This window comes from Frieseomelitta varia, unplaced genomic scaffold, assembly GCF_011392965.1.
Source record: "Frieseomelitta varia isolate USP_RPSP 00005682 unplaced genomic scaffold, Fvar_1.2 scaffold_281, whole genome shotgun sequence".
In the NCBI taxonomy this organism is placed as follows: domain Eukaryota; kingdom Metazoa; phylum Arthropoda; class Insecta; order Hymenoptera; family Apidae; genus Frieseomelitta; species Frieseomelitta varia.
In genome coordinates, this window is record NW_025110014.1 from 1,537,873 (window position 1) to 1,557,659 (window position 19,787).

Sequence of the window (19,787 nt, forward strand, 5' to 3'; positions counted from 1 at the left end):
CACGCGTATAAGTTGACTGTATAGTTATACTACAACTTAATGAAATTATTTGATAATTATTGATAATTGTTCTGTCTGTAAAATTTCAATTAATATTCCTCAATTTAAATATACTTTTACAAATCGTTACAATCGCATTTCCAAATAAATTCATTCGCTGAGTGAATATCTGTTTCATCAAACAAATATACCCATCAATCAAAGCACGAAACAATGCCATTGGCTTCCTCACTTACAAGAGCCGACAAATATCTCAAATGTCGTCCTAAGCAACAAAAACGAACGTTTACAAGAGTGGTCGTTTATTACCCGTAATATCCAAAGTGCAGCTGCACCGCGAGCAACCCTTTTGACTCTCCTTTCTCACTGGCCGGGCACGTTCATTTCGGTGCGGAGATCTCGAGGGCGTGACGAGAGGATACACAAGGCACAGGCGAAGCTCTCGAGGTGGGGAAAAAAAGAACTGATTGCAGGTACCCACGAGCAGCACTCAATTCAGATAATGGAATGACTTGATCGCGGCTCTGCAGCTTCGTCTTCTCGCGTTCTCCCTTCACCGCGCCGGAATAAATTGGCCGCGCGGGGCTACGTCACTTCCAACGCCTACCAAACACGCTCCGCCGATAAATTTATATTTCAGCTTCCTCTTCTCTTCGCTCCTTTTCGTCGTTCGTCCATCGTCCGTTTCGATATTAGCCCGATGTTCAACCGCGTTTCACTTCTAAACTGATCGCACAACGAGTGATCATTTCGTCCGTCACTTTGTGAAAGATCGACAGATCGTAGGAAACGTCGAATTATTCGAATTTAAATAGCGTGGCTGGTTCTTTATCGAACCATTTCTTTTTTTTTTTCTTTTTTTTTTTTTTTTAAGAAGATATTGTAAGACATTTGAATTCTGTTCGAACGAGAGGTGTCTATTTCCTGACTGAGCATGCATGTTTTATAAGAGAGGACAAGATTATAATTGTAATATTCCTTCCAGTTGTAAGAGAATTCCTTCTGATTGAACGTTTCTTGACTGAGCAACAGTCAAGAGCAGATTTAATCGGCGCGTCTGTTTAAGTAGATAAGGAAGACACTAGTAGACCGACTGTCGCTACTGTGCGATTCCGCGTGCGCGGTCTGATTAAAAAGTCATGAAACTACTGTCGTTAGAACTTGTTGCTAGACTACTACGAAATTCCGATGAAAGACAGAGCTGTTATCTACAGATCTTACTGATGTACTCGCGTTGTGTTTACGTTAATTATTTGTTCGGTAAACGAAGCTTGGTTACGAAGACCAAGTGTCCATTTTAGAACGTCCTATTGGGCGAGGTCGGTTACTTAAATCGACGTGTTTAGACTCACAGTCAGAGTATTCTGGGTGTGTTGAAACAAACGTCGGTAAGGAATTAAGTTGGATCGTAATTAAAGGCCTCCAGAGGAAAGTCGGAGACACGTTAGACTAGTTTCCTACAAGGAGATGCTCGAACGAAAGATTGCAATTAACGAGGTATAGCGTCGTGAGTATCGACTCAATGTGAGAATAGCACTTAATATTCAAACGAACGTCGGGTAATGAATAAATATAACGAAGATCGGTGTGCAAGTACTCTCCACGTTGCTCTGAAGATCTTCAACGTGAATGGACGACGCGTGGCCATTAATCAAATTAAGCGATCCAGAATATATTACACACACACACACACGCTCTACGTACGTGTGGTTAAAGATACACATTTCTTGCATTTTGAAGCTAATCCATTTGAACAATCACGTAGGTAATTAACGAGATTGGATCTTTGGAACTCGTACGTTCGATCTCTCAAGATCGGGAACAACGAACTTAGTTTTAGTTTACTCACTTTGTTTATCAATAATAAATTCAGCCACCAGGAACGCGAGTTTTGCGCACGCGATAAATCGATTCTCGCGAGAGGCTTAACCGCCGATGGTGATTAATTGCGCTGGCGTTTAATCTTTGCGCCGAGTTTTAAGAGATATTACGTTTAACCAGCCGGCCTTGAGTCATTGCCTTGAAAATGATCGTTCCCTCTATTCCTCCTCCGTGTGGCTCGCTGTGGCGGAACATCACGGCGAAGTTACGATAATCGCGTGACTTATCTTCATCTAGGAAGTCCCTCCGAGAAGGAACCTCCGGGAAAGATTTTCGAGAAACTGAATAAATTTCTGAGTTCGAGCAAGTCTTTCCTTTAAACGTCGAAGAAAATTGCAACGACGTAAAGTGAAAACTTGAATTTCAATTTAGTTTATCCTTTTGATCGCGTGCTCGATTAATTTCGCAGATGAGATCTTTGAACCGAGCGAAAATAAAAAGGAAAAAAAGAAAAAGAAAAAGAAACAAAGCAAAATGAAAAGGAACGAACAACTTCAACAAATGACGACAAATATGTATAAATTTAGAAGTGAAAGCGGCTGTTTCCTCGGTGAACGTAGATGGGCGATTAGTTAGCTTCATGTTTCTCGCGAAGGCGTTAGAGCAAACACGAGGCCGCAGTTGGCATTCGATTACCAAGCAGACTTGATGGCTCGTTACCGCCTTCGGTGTGGGAGTTGCGATTGAAAACGTTACCTCTGTCAGTCTGCAAGCTCAATCTCATCTGCGTGTGCTGACGCAATCGATATACCGGGCGATTACCGGGCTAATGAAAGCTTCGTTCGCACAAATATAAATATAAATCGTAATACGTTCGTTTCGTCCTCCTCTTTTGCAAGACGTTTGAAGACAGTTTCAAACACACGCGAAAATAAATCGCGGGGGATTTAGCGAGCCTTCAGATCAAACGGAACAATGACTTTTCCGATGGTGGATTTTTAATGATCGCTCGCTACGTTAAATTGCAGGGCGTTCGCGCGACGCGAGGAAGGATAGTTGCGATTCATCACGCTGAAGCGGAAGAGAACGGAAAGGATAAGTAATCGTAGAGCTTAAAAAAGTGCGCCGGGCGAAGCGATGGCGGACGAAGCGATCTAACCCCGGCTTAACTACATAAGTATATCTTTCCTTTACGTTGCGAACACAGCCTGCAACCTCTCACCACCTTCGTCCCTCGTTCTCCACCCTCCTTCACCCTTTCTCTCCTTTCACCTATCCAATTATGCCCTCTTCTATCCCTTCTTCGTCCTTGCCTGGCCTGCGATTCTCTTTCGTTCGTCCTCTGCTCTATCGTCTATCATAGTCGACAAGTTACATGTTTCTCGCACGGCGATAGCCGAGTTGAGTTATCGCGAATGCTCTACGAGCAGAAAATTAAGATTAACCATCCACTACACGGAAATTGATCGTTCACCGTGGAAATCGCCACGTTTTCGTTCCACGCTTACGCCGTTTTCCCACGTTTACCAGGAGAACGTGATACAATAGTTTCGTCGTCGATGTTCTTCTCCTTTTTTATCGACATCTCGTCGGTTCATCCTTCGAAAGCGGTAAGCCACGGGACCCTCTTCATCCTCTCGGCCGGCGCGATTCTCCCTCTATTACCACTTTCTTCCCACGCGTTTCTTCAATTTCTAAATCTTTCCCTCGAAGCCGCCCCTCCCCCACCTCGTTTTCCCTTCTCTGGTATTCTAAACAACGCTACTCGGCTCCTTACACTCGCCTCTTTGTCTCTCCAATAAAAAAGAAAAGGCTCCCTGGCGAGCCTCTTCACCACCTCTTCGTCCTCCCTTCCTTTTTCATCCAGCGTTCGTTCCAGCTGACTCTACTCTCGTTCTCTCCTCGTTCCAGCAATCTCCTCCATGTCCTCTTTTCTCCGTGATCTCTCTCTCTCTTTCTCTCTCTTTGGTTCTCTCTCTCTCTCTCTCTCTCTTGCTTTCTCTCTCTCGGACGTTCGCGCCGCCTTTCTGCGTTACGGTACGATCCGGCAGAGCCGCGCCGCTGGCGGCACGGAAAAAAGGCGGCCCTAAAAGAACTTCATATTTTTTATGCTCTGACAGCGACTTGGGTGGTCCAAAATGGCCGCCAATGATGTAATATAGTGCTCTCGCGCCGGCTATCCCACCACGGGCACGTCACGGCAGCCTATATAGAGGTAAAGCTTCTCTCTTTTCCCTTCTCTCTCCCCCTCTCTTTCTAACCTATTATCTCCTTTCCTCTGTACTGTCTCCTCTTCGTCTGCCTCTCTCGACCTTTCTGCTCCCCCCTCCCCCATCCTCACCCCCCTTGCGCTCAGCTTGGCGGAGACCGCGGCACACCTAAACCCTTAACCACCTACTTCTAACCGCGCGGGTTCCTCGGATCCCCATTGCCGGCCTCTCCCGGGGCATGTAATTACTCGACGGACGATGTCTTTCGGTCCCTTTTGCTCCTCGACCGTATTACCTTCTTCGGCCGTCTCGCGCTCGCCGCTCCACTCGGCCGGATCGCGTGGCCTTTTTCCTTTTCTTTCTTTTTTCTTTTTTTCCCCCTTCGACAACACCACCGAGATTTCACTCGTCTACTCTCGTCTAGGGGGTGAGTTGCCGAAACCTACGACTTAAGATACTTCTCCATTTCAGAATTTCTCGCGAGAGTATTCTCCATTTCTTTCACAAACAGTTGAGCGATGCTCTCGGAAGCAGCATCCATTCGCGAGAAATACTCTCGAGAGTAGTATACTAGCGACAGTTTTTACTCTGAAATGGAGAAGTACCTTTATCCTATCCTCTCAAAGGGAAGTGAACCACCTGTGAGAATCTGAGATACTCTTGCGTAGAGTAGACTCTTCAGTCACTTGGCGAAGATTCGGAGGAATTGTCATTGAGAGAGGAACGAAATTTTCGTGTCTAATTAAAATTGTCGTGCCTGTGTGAAAATATCGGTTCTTATGCATCTACAGAAGTATTACCATTTTATATATCTTTGTGTATTATATTTATTCTTACATTCTTTGAACTTTGCGACAGCAATTGCAGAAATCGGCGATTCATGTTCTTTCGGTGGACTGTATAATATTGTATCCCCTCTGATTGCAAAGAGGCCGTACTTGGCGTTCCTTTTTCTTCCTTGAAAGCAAGGCAAGTACTGAGAATGTGCTCGAAAGTGCCTATTTCAGTTGTAATTTTTCATCGTGTAACTATGCCTATGTAATGCATTTTTAAACTCAAGTTACTTTCAACCCCTTTGCTACTTTCAGCCCCGGCCTGTATCATAATAAGAGAGAAACGAATCATCAGTCAATATTTTATTTCCTTTCCAGACGATACATCGTACTAAATTGACAACCACGAAGAATAGATACCTAGTTTCAGCTATTTGCTTCTAAAAAGTTCGTCCATGGAAACTACAGACTTATCTTGCGCGAATATTTTAATCTTTCAACTCTATTTAATTCAATAATTCAATAATAATGTATCAGCATTATCAGAATTAAATAAAATTGAAAGATTGAAATATCCGAAACAAGAATATTTACTTTACGTCCATGTATAGATATAAATAACGAGGAATCATCATATATCATCATTAAGTTTCTTCGATCAAGAACAAGAATCGTAAAAATGATAATTTCGTTAAAAAAAATTCCCTCGCGTTCGATGGTATATTTACGATTTTAAAAACGACGAAAGTTTTCGGCCGAAACTTCAAATTGATACGTCGATATCGATCTTGATTGCCGATGTCGTCCGAGGCTTCGGTGCTACAATTACCCCCCCTGTCGCTGGAGGCCACTCGGCGAGCGTCGTAATGGCGGCGAAGCCCCCGGGAAAGTTCGACACTTGCCCCGCGATATTTATGAACGCATTGTGCCTCTTGCCACAACCCACGAACGAGTTTATCCAGTCACTTCACTGTCAACGGCGAAGAAAAAAAAAGAAAAAAAAAAAAAGGCGGAAACTATCGCGAACCATATTTCCATCCGGAGATAATCGTCTCGTCTTTCCGCTAATTTACGATCCCCGGTTCCAGCAAACGTGGAACCCGTCGTTTCGCCTAATCTGAAAGAAAATCTTGCGAACCGAACGAACACGAAGGCGATATTCAACGAAGAAAATATCGAATCTGGTAAACTGATACTCGAGCGATTCGTCACGCGGCACATTTGAAAGAGCCGCGCGTTCCTCTCAGGTAGCACACCGAGGAGGAGCCTCGAGACGATCGCGAGACGTCGGTCCCAACGTCCTTCAATATTGTGACTCGGCCGTTCGTCACGCCGAAGAGTTTGCTCGGCGAGCTTGCACGCCGGTTTTCACTTCCCCTGTGACCCTAAAATTTTCGAAAGGGAACGCCACGCAAACGTGACGAATCCAACGATCGTCAGATTTCGTCCGACCGATCGTCAGCTTGATCTTTAAGCTCTCTTTAACACCTTGCGCCGGCAACTGATTCACGGACCATAACAAGTGACCAAGATAATTCGTCGCTTTCTTTTTAAATTCTTCTTGTTCTCGGGGCTGGATTAATATCACTGGATAGAAATTACTGGGAAGTAATAAATTTATTATTTATTTTGCTGGGTTATATTTAAGTGTGCTTGAAACTGAGGAAATATGGAGCAATTTTGGAGCAAAGAATTCTCAACGTACGTGGCAATTCTCGTCATTCCAGCGCAAGAATTAGTTAAACCGTCGAATTAGGATCTAGAAATTTTTCGTTCGTTCTTCCGCCAGTAGAAAATACCTACTCTCGATTAACGTCTGTCATTTGTAACAAATTTTGTTCTTCTTCGATGTAGCTGATAATCGGCAATAAAACAAGATTTTAATAAACGGTGTTGCCCTGTTCGAGAAAACTTCAAAAAAATTTACTAGACATACTTGAGAAACGTCCAGTTACATGCGTCGTACGATGCGAAAGTAACGTTCGAAAAATAAAAGAGGGGACTCTGTGTAATCCCTGAGAGAGATAATCGTCCGCGTGTCTTCGACGGTAATAATTTCGTCGCGAGTTTCTCGAGCCGAAGAATTCGTATCGCAACGACGAACGGAAGTGGACAAGCAGAAGAAGATAATCGTGGCAATTTTCTTGATTCCAGGATCATCGATCATCCAGCTCGTGGATGAACGCCGTGCGGAAAGAAGAAATTCTCGATAGCGGAGGACAACGTTGCGATATCGAGATGGAGCGGCGGGCGATTTCTGCTGACCTGGCGGAGGTTCTTGCTCTTGCGCGACGTCGCCATATTGCGCCGCGAAAACGGCTGTTTCTCGGATAATCCGGGCAAGAACCGAGCCACCACCGTTCGAATCGTTCGAGCACAGGCCATTCGCACTGGCTCGTTAATTCCACGCCCATTCGAAGACATTACTGCCAGTCGACCGACGGATCCGGGATATTTCTTCGGGCAACGTTTGGGAAATCTACCGATGGGGAACGGAAACCGATATTTCTGACGGCCGTTTGCGGTTTCAGCGGCTCGTTCATTCGCCAGGAAACGGCTGCTTACCGACAGATTTTTGACGAGTTCGATCCGGCCACCGGTCAGTTTGTTCGAAGCGTTGTTACATTATGTCCTGGAGTCTCCACCTTTATTATTTTTATTTTTATTATTATGTTTATTATTTTTCCTTCTTTTTTTCCTGCAAACCTGCTTCGCGTTTCGAATTTCCTTTTTCAGACGCACACAATCGTGTCACGTCTCTCGGAGTCTCCGAGTCATTCTAAACTGAAAATGGCTAGGAATCTGAGGAATCCAGAAATCTAGAAGAAATTCTGTAATTGTGAGAAATCTTCGTCGGCTGTGAGAATAATTATTTTCTTTCGAGGTTAAAAAAATCTCACCTGCGGATGATTTGGATGTACGTAAGAATTCGAGGAGCGTAACATACGTATCTTTTTAATAACTTTTTTCTTTCAGCTCCGTTGGATTCTTTGAGCCGCTCTAAACTCAAATCGTGCCTAGATTTCTGAAGAATCCAGAAATCTAGAAGAAATTCTTTTCAGGCTGTGAGGACAATTGTTTTCTTCCAAAAAAGTATCGGTTCACTTGTGAAATTTGGATATGAGAATTCGAGGAGCATAACGAAGTTGAAGAACGAAAGAAGTTGAAAAACTGATGTGTAAAGTACTCTTGTTATTAAGAAAGTCTTGTTGTTAAAAAGTCAAACTCTTGTTATTAAGAAAGTGCGATCATGGTACTCGCATTGTACTTTGGTTGGCAGCCATTTGTGAGAAACCCTAGCGGTGCCTCTTACCTCCTTATACCGACCAGTTGTCCTCGTTTTCGCAAAGAACTTTATCCAATAATGCAATTAAGACCGCGGCAATGGTACGTTCGCGTGTAACGATCGAATTAAGCGCAACGAAATGTTCTCGGTCCAACTAACTACATATGTACATACACCTCAGCGGTAATGCATTTCAAATTGTGAGAGACTCTCAAGTGAAAAGTTTAGACCGTGAGACCTTCGTCGAAAAATCCAATTTGTTCCCGACGCTTCGATGTAATCCACAGTAATTACGATGATGTATTTTTTCACAGTTTATATCATAACCACCACTTTATAAGCATTGTTCGATATTTTCCATGTATGATAGAACTCCATTTACCACTGGAATACAAACAGTTTGTAAATAACTGGGGGGCTCACTGATCCTCTCCATTATTTTCAAGTTCACATTCAGACAAATGGAATACAAACTAAAGTCCCGTTTAACTATAGCACGACCATCGAACTTTCTTCCATGTTTTCTCGATTACTAGATCTCTACGATATGGATTTATGGTTCTAGAACTTTGCAATATCTGAATTTAACTTGTGAATTATATTTCAGCTTCTTGAAGATATTGAATTGATTCTGGAGATAGTGTATATATTTTTATATATTGTATATATATTGTTGTATATATTTTTATTTTAGTGTATATATTTGTTGTATATATTTTTATTTTAGTGTATATATTTGTTGTATATATTTTTATTTTATATATTTATATGTTATTATTGTTGTATATATTTTTTATTTTAGTGTATATATTTTTATTTTGTAGAGAGATTTCTAGATCTGTTATTTATTTCTAATTCTGTTCTAATTCATTATTTTTTTTCGTTTATTTTTACTATATTTACATTTTATAATATAATAAAATTAATTGTAAAATTATATTTTATTATATTTATATTTATATTTTTTTCGTTTATTTTTTTCTAACTCTGTTTTAGTTACGTGTCTTTTAACAATTTAAGAATGATACTTTTTCAATAATTCCACGTCAATGTTTATGCAGAAAGTTGCAAAATTTCGCCCAGAGGGGGACAAAATTCCACAAAAATGTAGAAACTGTGCTCGCGATCACAAAGCAAACCGATCTCGCCTTCATCCGCAATATGTGGCACAGAACTGAGGAACTGACAGCAGGGTACGAAGCGAGCGGCAGAAAGAAGGAATGAGAAGCAACGCGATCGTTGGCGACGGTTTCAATCTCTGTTCGGGGCCGGTATTAATATTTATCGAGCGTTTCCGAGGTGCAGTAAATATCGGGGCGAGGCGGTGGCGCAGCGGGCCAACGATAATTTCATTGCTTAATTCGAGCGGGCCCGGGCCTCTGGCCCAGAGGGTCGGAGCCAGCGAGGGCGAGCAAACGCGCAGAAAATCGGCCAACGCGTGCACGCGTGCTCGTCCGTTTTTCGTGGCCGCGAAATCACGGAGTCCCTCGGAGGGTACCCAATGGCCGTAAAACAATCGTTTCGTACCGATCGAAAAATATTACGTCTTCATGGAGCACCGAGGTTACGCCGTCAGAGTATAATTTCGTCATTAAACTCTTTATTGTGTGTGTGTGCGTGTGTGTATGTCTGTGCTCGTTCTCCTGTTTCATCCCTGTTATCGTGTATCGGTAAGAAGGAGAGGGAAACGAGAGGAAAGAAGAAGAAAAGGTACAAAGTGGGGAGAGAGACGAAGACGATCGATCGATCGATCGATGATAATGATTTCCATTGATGATAGCTCGCCGGTTATTATACGCGTCTCGTCGGTGAAACGGAGAAAGAGGGTGAGAAAGAGGAGAGAGGAAGAGCCGGATAAGAGGTGCGTTCGTGTTTTAAGAGCTGGAAGCGATTGGTCGACGCCATTACTCACACCGTTTGCGCCTGCCACATGGCTCGATGGATCTTTTCTTCTCTTCTCTCACCCCCCATGCCCGTCGTTCAAATTTCTTCCTTCGAGAGTTCGTAACTTGCGCTTTCGCCCGATATACTCGTGATTCGTTGCATTCTGCTTGTATCTACTTGTGTATTCGTCACGTGTGATTACGGTTTGTCAATCAAGTTGCCAGAGACATCGGAGTAGAATCTCGAAAGAGAGAGTAGGAAACAGTTTATTTCTTTCTTCCCCAGGAAGGACGTTTATTGGAAACAAAGAGAAAACGCAGAGAACTAATTTGTTCTGTTCATTCGTGTGACTTCTAGTCCATCTTGCATCTCGTACCTCGTATTAGAATTTTTCTTTCCGATCCATTTGGACACAGCCACTCGATCCCGTGAAGACCGGTTAATTTGAAAACAATTTTCAATTTTCCATCTCTCCGACTTCGCTTCGTTCTGTCATACAGAACTTTGCCTACACCGGCAAAGAAGCGAACGCGGTGGCAGCTCGTCGGTTTGCGCGAAACGACCCGTCAAATTGGCTTTATGCAAACCTGTGCTTTATGTGCCCGTGCGTTTATGCAAACTGGCCCATTAGCGGGAAACCGACGCGCGTCAATCCGTTTTAAAAGTGGCGCGTCAAACTCGCACGCCAGCGCCGGGACCAGCGGAGGAACGCGTGGTGCACGCTCATCGAAGGGAAACGTGTTCATACGACTCGTCAACGGCTCGTTAAACGCGACGATGCCGCGTGAACACGAACGGAAAGTTGAACCGGCTGAAACCCTGCTCTCTGGCAAATGAATTCGCGTGCGGCGTTTTAGGCAAGCTAACTGCAGACCGTGGAATATCTATCAGCATCTGGAAAAATTCGAAATTGCTTTGGAGGATCATTGAGCAGGATGTTTGAAGACTGTCGATACCAGACCGTTTCGCGTCTAACCATTTCCACTATGGTCTCACGTGCAACGTTTCGGTAATCTCAAACTCCACGGGGTAGTATATCTGTTGAACATCTTTCTACTTGTTCTTTTCGCTCGTTCCATCTCGAAATGGAACTGCAAACAATTGCTTTGTAGTTAAAATTAGACATCGTTTATTGTATTCAATTATATTCAATTATTTTCAATTATTCTCGAGTGAATTACACGCGGTGGGTAAATGATTTCTCTGCTCTCGCGAATGGTTCAGATCGACTAGGAAGAATCTAGAACCGATTCACGAAAATCGTGAATTGTTCTCTAAGATTGTAAGAGTGCTTCTTTCGATTGGGATTGTCGCACGATAGAAGATTCATTTACAGTTTTCCAATTACTTTCTCCTAAATATAATTATACAAATACACGTTCCATAATTGTACAATACACGTGTAATTTTCTCGATCTGTCGAGACGATTATTTAACAAAATTACCATCTTTAAGCTATGAGTAAGTAAGTACTTTTTGTACGGGGAACAAAGGAAACGTTGAAAAATACAACCGATAATGTGAAAATTTCGCGAAACAAAAAAAAACGAGAGGGAAGCTCTCCAACTCCGTTCTAAAAAATTTGTTTCTTTTTTTCTCTGCTTTTCACTTTCAGCGTATTAACGAGTAAAAGAGATATGTATTTAGATCCTCCTCCATTTAGCCTCTGCGTTTGATAATTAGATCCGCGCTAACTTTTTGAACAACTTCTAATTTGCTTGGATAGAGTCGTAACCCCGGGTGCCGGGTACTGGGTAGTTACTTTTTATGCAAATCGAGTCGCAATTACGCCCCGGGTGAAAGATGGCCTCCGCAACAAGACCAATTAGGGGATGTACAGCCGAGGATCCGCCGAAGCTGCGGATATCGGCGTATGATCAAGACAGTATATAAAACAAGCGCAAAGTGTTAATACTAGCAGAGCTCTTTGTAGTTAAATTATGTACACACAACCTTCTTCTAAAATGTTCTAGACAAAGGACGATGTACGAGTTTCTTGTCAGAGTGAGGGAATTTATTGTCCTATTTCTGGTTATTTCTGACCAAGAACAACGGTTCGTCCGCTTTTTCATACTGGCAAAAAGTCTTAACTAGTACGTCACGTTTCATCGCGACTATTGTGTCACGATCATTCGTTGTTATTGTTTCTGGTCGCTGGGCCAGCGAGTCTGTTTTGCTCAGTGTCTTCTAAAAACGGTTGGTATCGGTCGGTTTTGATTTCAGCACTTTTTAGATGAACTACGCCAGGACAATCGCACAACGGCCCGTACTTTAAAAGTGATTGGCTAGAACTCGTTATAAAACAGGCCCGCTGTCGGCGATTTTTCCACTTCGTCGGGATCGTTACGCTTCATCAAATCGCTATCCGCTCCAGCAACCAGTGCTTCGAACCGCCGGATCCATATCGTTTGAACCTTCGATCCCCAGTACAAGGTATGAAGTTAAGGGCAAACTTAGAAATCGAGAAAATATAGGTAATCATTTTATAACAGAGCAACAGATCGTCTTGTTAAACTTCTATCATTCCTTTCTCTGAAACGAAGTTGTTGCGCAATGATTACATGTTATTCAACTATGATCGAGTAGCTTAAAGGAATAAGAAAAGGATTTTTGAATCGTTGAAATACGACGCTTATGAGGCATGATGGTCTCTTTGTCCAGGACGTTATGAAGATGTCGCCGAACGAACACCGAACGAAGACGTACGAAGCGTTTACAAAACGCTTACGCGTACGACGGGCCGCGTACACATCAACGCCGGTCGCATTATCTGATGGCACCGACATACGTCTTCGCTGTCAGCCGATCGTTAAGGGAACAATCAGACGTGCCGGAGACGGATCGGTTGCCAACCACTTTCACCCTTCCTCCTTTCCATCCCCATCTTCTTTTTCCTCCTTCGTTATTTTTTTCTTCTCTTTTCTTTTTCTTTTTTTTTTTTTTTTATTCCACTCGCTGTGCTCCGTCTTTCCACTCCCAAAAGAAAGATTCATCGTTTCCTCTTTTCTTTCCTACAGAAGAATATTACGGAAGAAAATTTCACAATTCAGGAATATTAATTTATTGTCGAAATTTCTTTGCTTCCCATTTGAAATGTTTCAACCTTCAAACTGTAGCCAACGTAAGACAAAAAGTTCAATTCAAAGTTGCTAGAGGATCGCCATTTTTCGTGAAGCGTGCTTTTCTTATGAGACGATCTATAACCGTTTTACGCAATAGTGGAAAGATTCAATGGCGTACCGAATGGAAATTCGATTACTCGTGTCCCGCAGGTGTTCCCCTCCCGGTGTTCCTTTATTACGTGACAATATTGCGAACGTTTCTTGCCGGCAATAAAGCGTCTTAAGATCCGTGCCAGATGTCACCGTGGCTGGCGTCATATACGAGACCGAAATCTCAAATATTAGCGGATTCTCTACCGGATAGAGAGGATGGCACCCGTCTACGCTTTAATATCGCGGTTTTTTTCCAACCCTCGCCGATGCGCGTCGCGACACGTGCGCGAAACGGCTTATAAAACTTTCGTCGAGCATAGCCATCGCTACGAATGGCTATCATCCCGACTATCGCCGACTGATGAAACAGTGATGTGTGAATGAAATAAGGCTTTCTAAGAAAAAATTAAGCAGAATTATATCATTGAAATATCGATGGAAGAATTTTTATGAAAGACATTGGCAATTCTTTTATATAAAATACCTGTTTTGACACGCTGTATTTAATTTTTGCACCAGATCCATTGTACATTGTACATTTTTTCTCATCGTGTAGTTTGAATTAATTGAAGAAGATTATTCAAAAGGGAATTTTGAATATTTGTAATTCGCGGAAAATGTTTTGTGCTGCTATCTATTTACATTCACATGCACCTTTTAAACGATAGCATATTTATCCCATGTTGGTAAAATAAAATAAATCTTCTTTATCGTCATGTTTCACTGAGTCGGTATTTTAGGACTCTGCTTAACATTGCGTCTCTTGTTTTTCAAACATCGATTAGTATTATGTAACGATAAGAGTATAAATTTGTGGAATAACACGCAAGCAACATAGTGTCCTTAGTATATTTATTTTTTACGTATGAATTATGTATATACATGTGGATTTCTTCGAGGCAAGTCATGGTCTCCATACGAAATCTAGCCTCTTAATATTCGAGCTTGATCCTTTCAATGAGAGAAAAAAAAGGATGATTTTTCTTGTTGATGTAGATGATAAAATAAAATGATGTCACAATGATAGCTACGACGTAGCACACTCTATCGCTAAGTAGCTTCATCACATTGTTAATTCCTGAAACAGGAAAGAAGAAAAACATAAGTAATCGAATTATACATACCGAATAATTTCTTTTTATGCAAAAATTTAATCAGTCTGCCAAGATTTTCAACAGCATTTTATATCTGATATAAACGCGAAACCATTGTCAAAATCATCATATAATATTATTCTATAAAACTTTGTAAGTCTATTTGAAAACTTACCATAATAGCGTTAACGATATCATTCTGATTATTTTTAAGAGCTTTAATGGCCTTCCCTCGGGAAACGTTGGCTTGACACATTACTAAATCAATGTCTTTTTCTTCGACTCCCGTTTCGTCTACTTCTTCTTCTGATTCTTCTTGTATTGGAGCGACAACCTTTAAAAATACAAAGTCAAAAAATAAAGCTAAAAGAACACATATGTTTTACTATTGTATAGCGATCAGATACAGTATCTTACCGTTGTACTACCACCAGCTTCAGTTGCTGGAATAACTGGTGGCTCTTTAAACTTCTCAGCTGCTGCTACCTGAGCCTGTTGGCTGAGATCCTCAATCTATAAAACAATTATTTAAATAATTACGAATGTTTGAAAGAAAGTACAGTTATTGAATATATCAATTTGCTAAACTCCATTTTCTACACTTTTCACAATACGTAAAACACAAAAAAAGCATCATATTAAATTTTTAATATACTACTTCAATGTAGATTTTCTAAATTTTACCTTGGCTTCGCCAAACACTATATAAGTATCTGAGGCTGGATTCTTCAACACATCTGGCTTATTGATTACAAAAAGAATATTCTTTGATTTACGGATAGTTACTCTATTAACACCTTGCACCTGTACAAAAGAATCCAAAGTATTTATTTGTTATAAAATTATATAACAATAGTATGTAACAATAGCATTTATTCAACATACAGGCTTCAGTCCCAATTTGCTCATAAGCTTCCTGGCCTTTTTCTCTCCTCGACTTTGTTTTGCTTTCGAAACCATATCAATGGGAAGACCAGTGACAGTCGTCCCTGGAAAACCGACAGTACCACCAGCCCCTGCATCGTCCAATTCTGGAATAGTATCATCTGAATCTGTATCAGTTCCTGATCCTGCTCCTGTTGCTTCAACCTTAGCAGGTTCAGAACTTGCAGCTTTATCAAGTTCAGTTAATTCTGGCATATTTCTTAATCTGGAATGAATAATCATGTTAGATACTACTGATGCATATTTACCAGTTTTCATTACACATTACAACTGAAACAAATTTACAACACAACTGCAAAATAATTGACATTCGTTCCTTTTGTAAAAACTTTAATTTTTTAAGATATTAACAAATCTATACATTTAACTTAATTTTCTTTTTTTTTTTTTTTTTTTTTTTTGCTAAAACAATCATTCTATAAAAATCGACCGCACGTGTATTATACCGGGTTAACAAATTCTGCCCCACCTAATATATCCTCGATCATACTACGATTTTCAATGAATACGAGCGATAAGATACGAGAATAAAATAACGATGAAATTGATGAGCAAACTACAAGTTATTAATAAATAATAATAAATACAAAATAACTGAATGACGAGGATAAACACTTATCCACACAATAATTCTAACAGACAAATGGACGCTGTTATGGCGCCCAGTGAAGATAGGCGAAAAATACTTGCAAACCTATGATCGACAATTTCCGTTATTTATATTTAATTATTGTGACAAGTTTAACTGTTTTCCAATAATCAGGAGTAACATTTTAATAACATTTCCAATCTTTCCGCGTTCTTATACAACTGTTATAGATCGTTATGAAGCGTGATGAACTTCGCGCATGAAGATCGTTGAAGCACAAATATTTTGCATATTCATCGTTGAAAATAAATCATTACAGGCAATATGATTTACATAAAAAGATATGTTTGTTATTTGTTTCCCGATATTCGCGCTCTTTTACTATCACTACACAACGATGCCGAAAAAATCGTTAGATTTACCTCGAACGATAATCCGTCAACGAGCGAGCACTATTTTTACCATGTGACTAAGACCAATTCACACGTGTGCCTCAATGAGCCTAGTTTTATACTTTTAAGAACGCAACATGCGAACGAATATTTTATTAAATCAGCATCCACAATTGGCTGCCCGAGCCAACAGAGAAAACATTGTTTTACGGAATTTATTTACAAAATACTTTCAGGAATATTCAATACAAATAAACATTTAAAAATATACAAAAGAATTTATTGTAAGAATGTAAGAATATGTTGGAATATGTAAAAAAATTTATTGTAATTCATTTACACGTATATCTATATATCTTTAAATATGCTACAATGGCAACTATAGTACACATTTGTTCTGTAAATTGTAGTCTGACTATTTTATAACAGTTTTATATTGAATATATTGTTTTTAAGATAGACATTCATCAACGTCCATTTTTTCATTCTTTTCATAATTTTGAACTTCTTTCTCTTTCTTTTCCGCAGTATTCGGGTCCACATTACCTGCTGGTTCATTTACAATTACAATTATTTATAATAATATAAATTATTTATAATAATATAAATATTGCAAAAGAATATAACGTATAGTTAAGGGTAATATTTCTTACTACATGTATTTTCGATTGAATCACTAACATGTTCAGTCTTTATCAATGTTTCTACCGATTGTTTAACAGCTTCGATATTTAAATCTAAAAATTATTTTTAATTAACTTCAATTATTTTCTTTAATTCCAAACAATTAATATTTTTTTTTTTTATCAGTCTTATTATTTTTGTTCATATTCAAACCTGAATCTGATGCACTTATTGATTCCGTTTGTCTATCTTTCAAATGCTCTGTATTTGTATCAGGTGATAAATATTCAGAAGTATTTAAAGATGGACTATTATGCCCAACATTATACATTAGTTTCGGAGCACACGGTTTTTGTTTTCTCGCATGATTCAAAAAGTTGCAATAACTACATTTGAATTCTACAAAATAAAAATACATATATTTAGTGTCGTAATCAAATCATTATAATTAATTCTTTTTGGTAAATTATAATGGTAATATTTACCAAAATATTCAAATTCTTCTTTGAGAGCCATTCCATTATGCGAGTTACAACTTTGACAAATTAATGCATATCGATTTGATGGACCATCTCCAACAAGATAATCAATTAATCGATCCAAACCAGTTCTTTTTTTAGGTAATATTGGACGTGGTAGTACTGGTAAATGAGGTACTGGAGATTCTATTATAAGATTCATACAGCAAAGAAAAATAACATACAAACGACGAAAAAAATAAGAAGACTAATTGTAATCCACAAGATACTAACTACAATCTTTGTTTGGAGTATTAACTGATCTACCAGCACTCTGTAAATGAATATTTGGTGAATTACAAACAAGAGTATCACATGGAACGTTAGTGTCAGTAGGTATATTATTTTGCACAATTAGTGTTTGATTCTGATTCATTATCGCACGTTTTCTCAATTCTCCAGCGGGAGACATGAGAGATTTCGAAGTAGTAGACTGTTGAAGATTTTTAGGCTAAAATGAAAGTTTTTTTTAGTTGATACATTACTTTCTCATTCAAATTATTTTTATATATTTTATTCTTCAAAATACAGACCTGTGGGGACAGCTGAAAAGTGAAAAAAGAGAATTTATTTAAAAAAATATAAATTAAAAAATATATTGTATAATTAAAATAATATATTTAATCTACCTACTGAAGACATTATAGTTAGTTGATCAGGAGCAAACTTTAACAGAATTTCTTTAGCCTTTTTATATGTTTCAGTCTCTGTAACTTCATCTAAAATTTTTTTTTTCTCAGATTGCATGGTAATTAATTTGTCTTGATTTTTAGAAATTTTATATTTATAATACCATGTTACCATCTTTTTTGTAAGCAATATTCTGTGACAATAAAATGTATCATTACAATAATTATACACAAACAACAATAATTTAATAAAAGAATGCAATATCAAATTACTTACAAAATTGGAAAAATTAACAACGGAATGATGTAGAATATTCGATCATATAGTGATGCTTGGAAGAAGTAGAAATAAAAAACAAATGCTGTTATGATATAAAATAACACGCTATATAATATAAGGATTCCAACAATTCTTTTATGTCTTTGTTCTGTACTATATCCATATTTTTCTATCTCTTTAATTTTCTGTTATAGAAGAAATTTCTAACATAAGTTACATAACTAACATAAATATAAGTGAAAAAATATATGTAAATAATTTACCGCATCAAGATCCTCCAATATTTCATATGTTGTTTTTTTTTTCTAAAATATAAAAATTTATAAATGTTAACATAACAGCTTGTATATAATTTATTGATTTTCTATAAGTATTTATAATATTTTACAAGCACTACATTATATATATAATTGATTTTCACTTTTTATTACATATATTTACATACAAATGTACTTTGAAAAAAAATGAATTTTAAATGAATTCAAATAAATTCACCATAGTAAAGAATATTTGTAAATCAATAATTAATATGAAAATTTATAAATAACTACACACTTAATATACTAAATTATAATTTTTCTTTCAAAGTATAATGTATTTTTATATATAGCAATTTTTATTATCTGAAAAGTATAAAAAACATCTTTTTAACAAAAAAAGAATCTCGTATATTAATAATTAAAAAATGTAGTTCGTCTTTACTATTTCAGCATTTACAATTTAAACAATTTGAAATATAAAAAAAGTTACTGAATAATAATTTTGTATTGTATGACAATTCCACATATGTATGTATATTTATTACAAGTCAATGTTCATTAAACATTCAGACAAATTCAATATTATGAATTTTATTCAATTAAGTTGGAAATCTTGAACTATACAAATTTTCAGATTATAAATTTTTACATTATAATATTGTTTATAAAACAATATATTTATAAAAATTTAATATTGTTTATGTAAATAGTAATACTAGCTTACGCCAAATCTTGATAACAGAAAGCTGTAGATTCCCATTTTAATCAACCGTTGGTGCCAAATTTAAATTACTTTGAGCTTTGCTTCGATATTTATAGTTTCAGTATTTATAAGAGTCATATTCTCGATGGTAATACTAACTGATTTGTCATGACCTTTAAAAAAAGATTATTCCGGCACGCAGAATATTCATATAAAGCGAAAATAATATATTAACAACTCAGTTGATATTGAAATTCTTTTCACTTGTCACTTTTTGTCGAATAAGTTAATTGAGTAAAAAAAATCGTATTAAATTACGTTCATTGTCATTTCATGTTTGTTTCTATCGGATATTAACCAGTCGCGACATGTTCTGTTTGAAACTACGAACGAAACTGAAACGCGCAACTGTCTTACAGACTATACAATGTGGCTCAACTCACGCATTGATAAACAAGAAATACAATGAAATAAACATATATGTTAACATTGTTTCATTTCTACATATATATATCTACTGACATATTATACTTAAGCATATAATAATCATTTCTGTTATTTTTG

The 19,787-nt window shown here is 38.3% G+C and overlaps 2 protein-coding genes across 5 annotated transcripts; one reads left to right on the forward strand and one right to left on the reverse strand.

Annotated features, from left to right (window-relative positions):
• The first annotated feature begins 11,777 nt into the window (after window positions 1-11,777).
• Window positions 11,778-13,068, forward strand: LOC122529270. Its single transcript, XM_043655216.1, has 3 exons — window positions 11,778-11,859; window positions 12,222-12,407; window positions 12,636-13,068. The coding sequence occupies exons 1-3, from the start codon at window positions 11,778-11,780 to the stop codon at window positions 12,746-12,748; spliced, it is 381 nt and encodes a 126-aa protein (XP_043511151.1). The 3' UTR covers window positions 12,749-13,068.
• A 956-nt stretch (window positions 13,069-14,024) lies between these two features.
• On the reverse strand, window positions 14,025-19,635 carry LOC122529212 (nascent polypeptide-associated complex subunit alpha). Of its 4 annotated transcripts, XM_043655060.1 has the most exons (14): window positions 19,245-19,635; window positions 18,524-18,565; window positions 18,258-18,445; window positions 17,985-18,174; window positions 17,885-17,896; window positions 17,586-17,802; window positions 17,319-17,498; window positions 17,047-17,232; window positions 16,866-16,946; window positions 15,169-15,461; window positions 14,968-15,087; window positions 14,701-14,796; window positions 14,459-14,617; window positions 14,025-14,267 (listed from the first exon to the last, which is right to left on the reverse strand). In XM_043655060.1, exons 1-14 carry the CDS (start codon window positions 19,278-19,280, stop codon window positions 14,253-14,255), a joined length of 1,815 nt encoding a protein of 604 aa, XP_043510995.1. In that variant the 5' UTR covers window positions 19,281-19,635; the 3' UTR covers window positions 14,025-14,252. The 4 variants fall into 4 exon arrangements, with proteins under 4 accessions (XP_043510995.1, XP_043510992.1, XP_043510993.1 ...); XM_043655057.1 differs by lacking the exons at window positions 16,866-16,946; window positions 17,047-17,232; window positions 17,319-17,498; ... (4 more) ...; window positions 18,524-18,565; window positions 19,245-19,635 and adding an exon at window positions 16,240-16,384 and having other exon boundaries at window positions 15,169-15,433; XM_043655058.1 differs by lacking the exons at window positions 16,866-16,946; window positions 17,047-17,232; window positions 17,319-17,498; ... (4 more) ...; window positions 18,524-18,565; window positions 19,245-19,635 and adding an exon at window positions 15,923-16,098 and having other exon boundaries at window positions 15,169-15,433.
• Window positions 19,636-19,787: the final 152 nt, after the last annotated feature.

What these genes read in the sequence shown, in the direction of transcription:
- LOC122529212 (XM_043655060.1), bottom strand. Translation starts at nt 19,280, where the DNA reads ATGGGAATCTACAGCTTTCTGTTATCAAGATTTGGC. An exon ending in TTCTGTTATCAAGATTTGGC is followed by an intron (nt 18,566 to 19,244) that starts GTAAGCTAGTAT and finishes TTTATATTTTAG; the next exon opens with AAAAAAAAAACAACATATGA. An exon ending in AAGCTGGTGGTAGTACAACG is followed by an intron (nt 14,618 to 14,700) that starts GTAAGATACTGT and finishes GTATTTTTAAAG; the next exon opens with GTTGTCGCTCCAATACAAGA.
- LOC122529270 (XM_043655216.1), top strand. Translation starts at nt 11,778, where the DNA reads ATGGCCTCCGCAACAAGACCAATTAGGGGATGTACAGCCGAGGATCCG. An exon ending in ATCGGCGTATGATCAAGACA is followed by an intron (nt 11,860 to 12,221) that starts GTATATAAAACA and finishes GAACTACGCCAG; the next exon opens with GACAATCGCACAACGGCCCG. An exon ending in CCTTCGATCCCCAGTACAAG is followed by an intron (nt 12,408 to 12,635) that starts GTATGAAGTTAA and finishes CTCTTTGTCCAG; the next exon opens with GACGTTATGAAGATGTCGCC.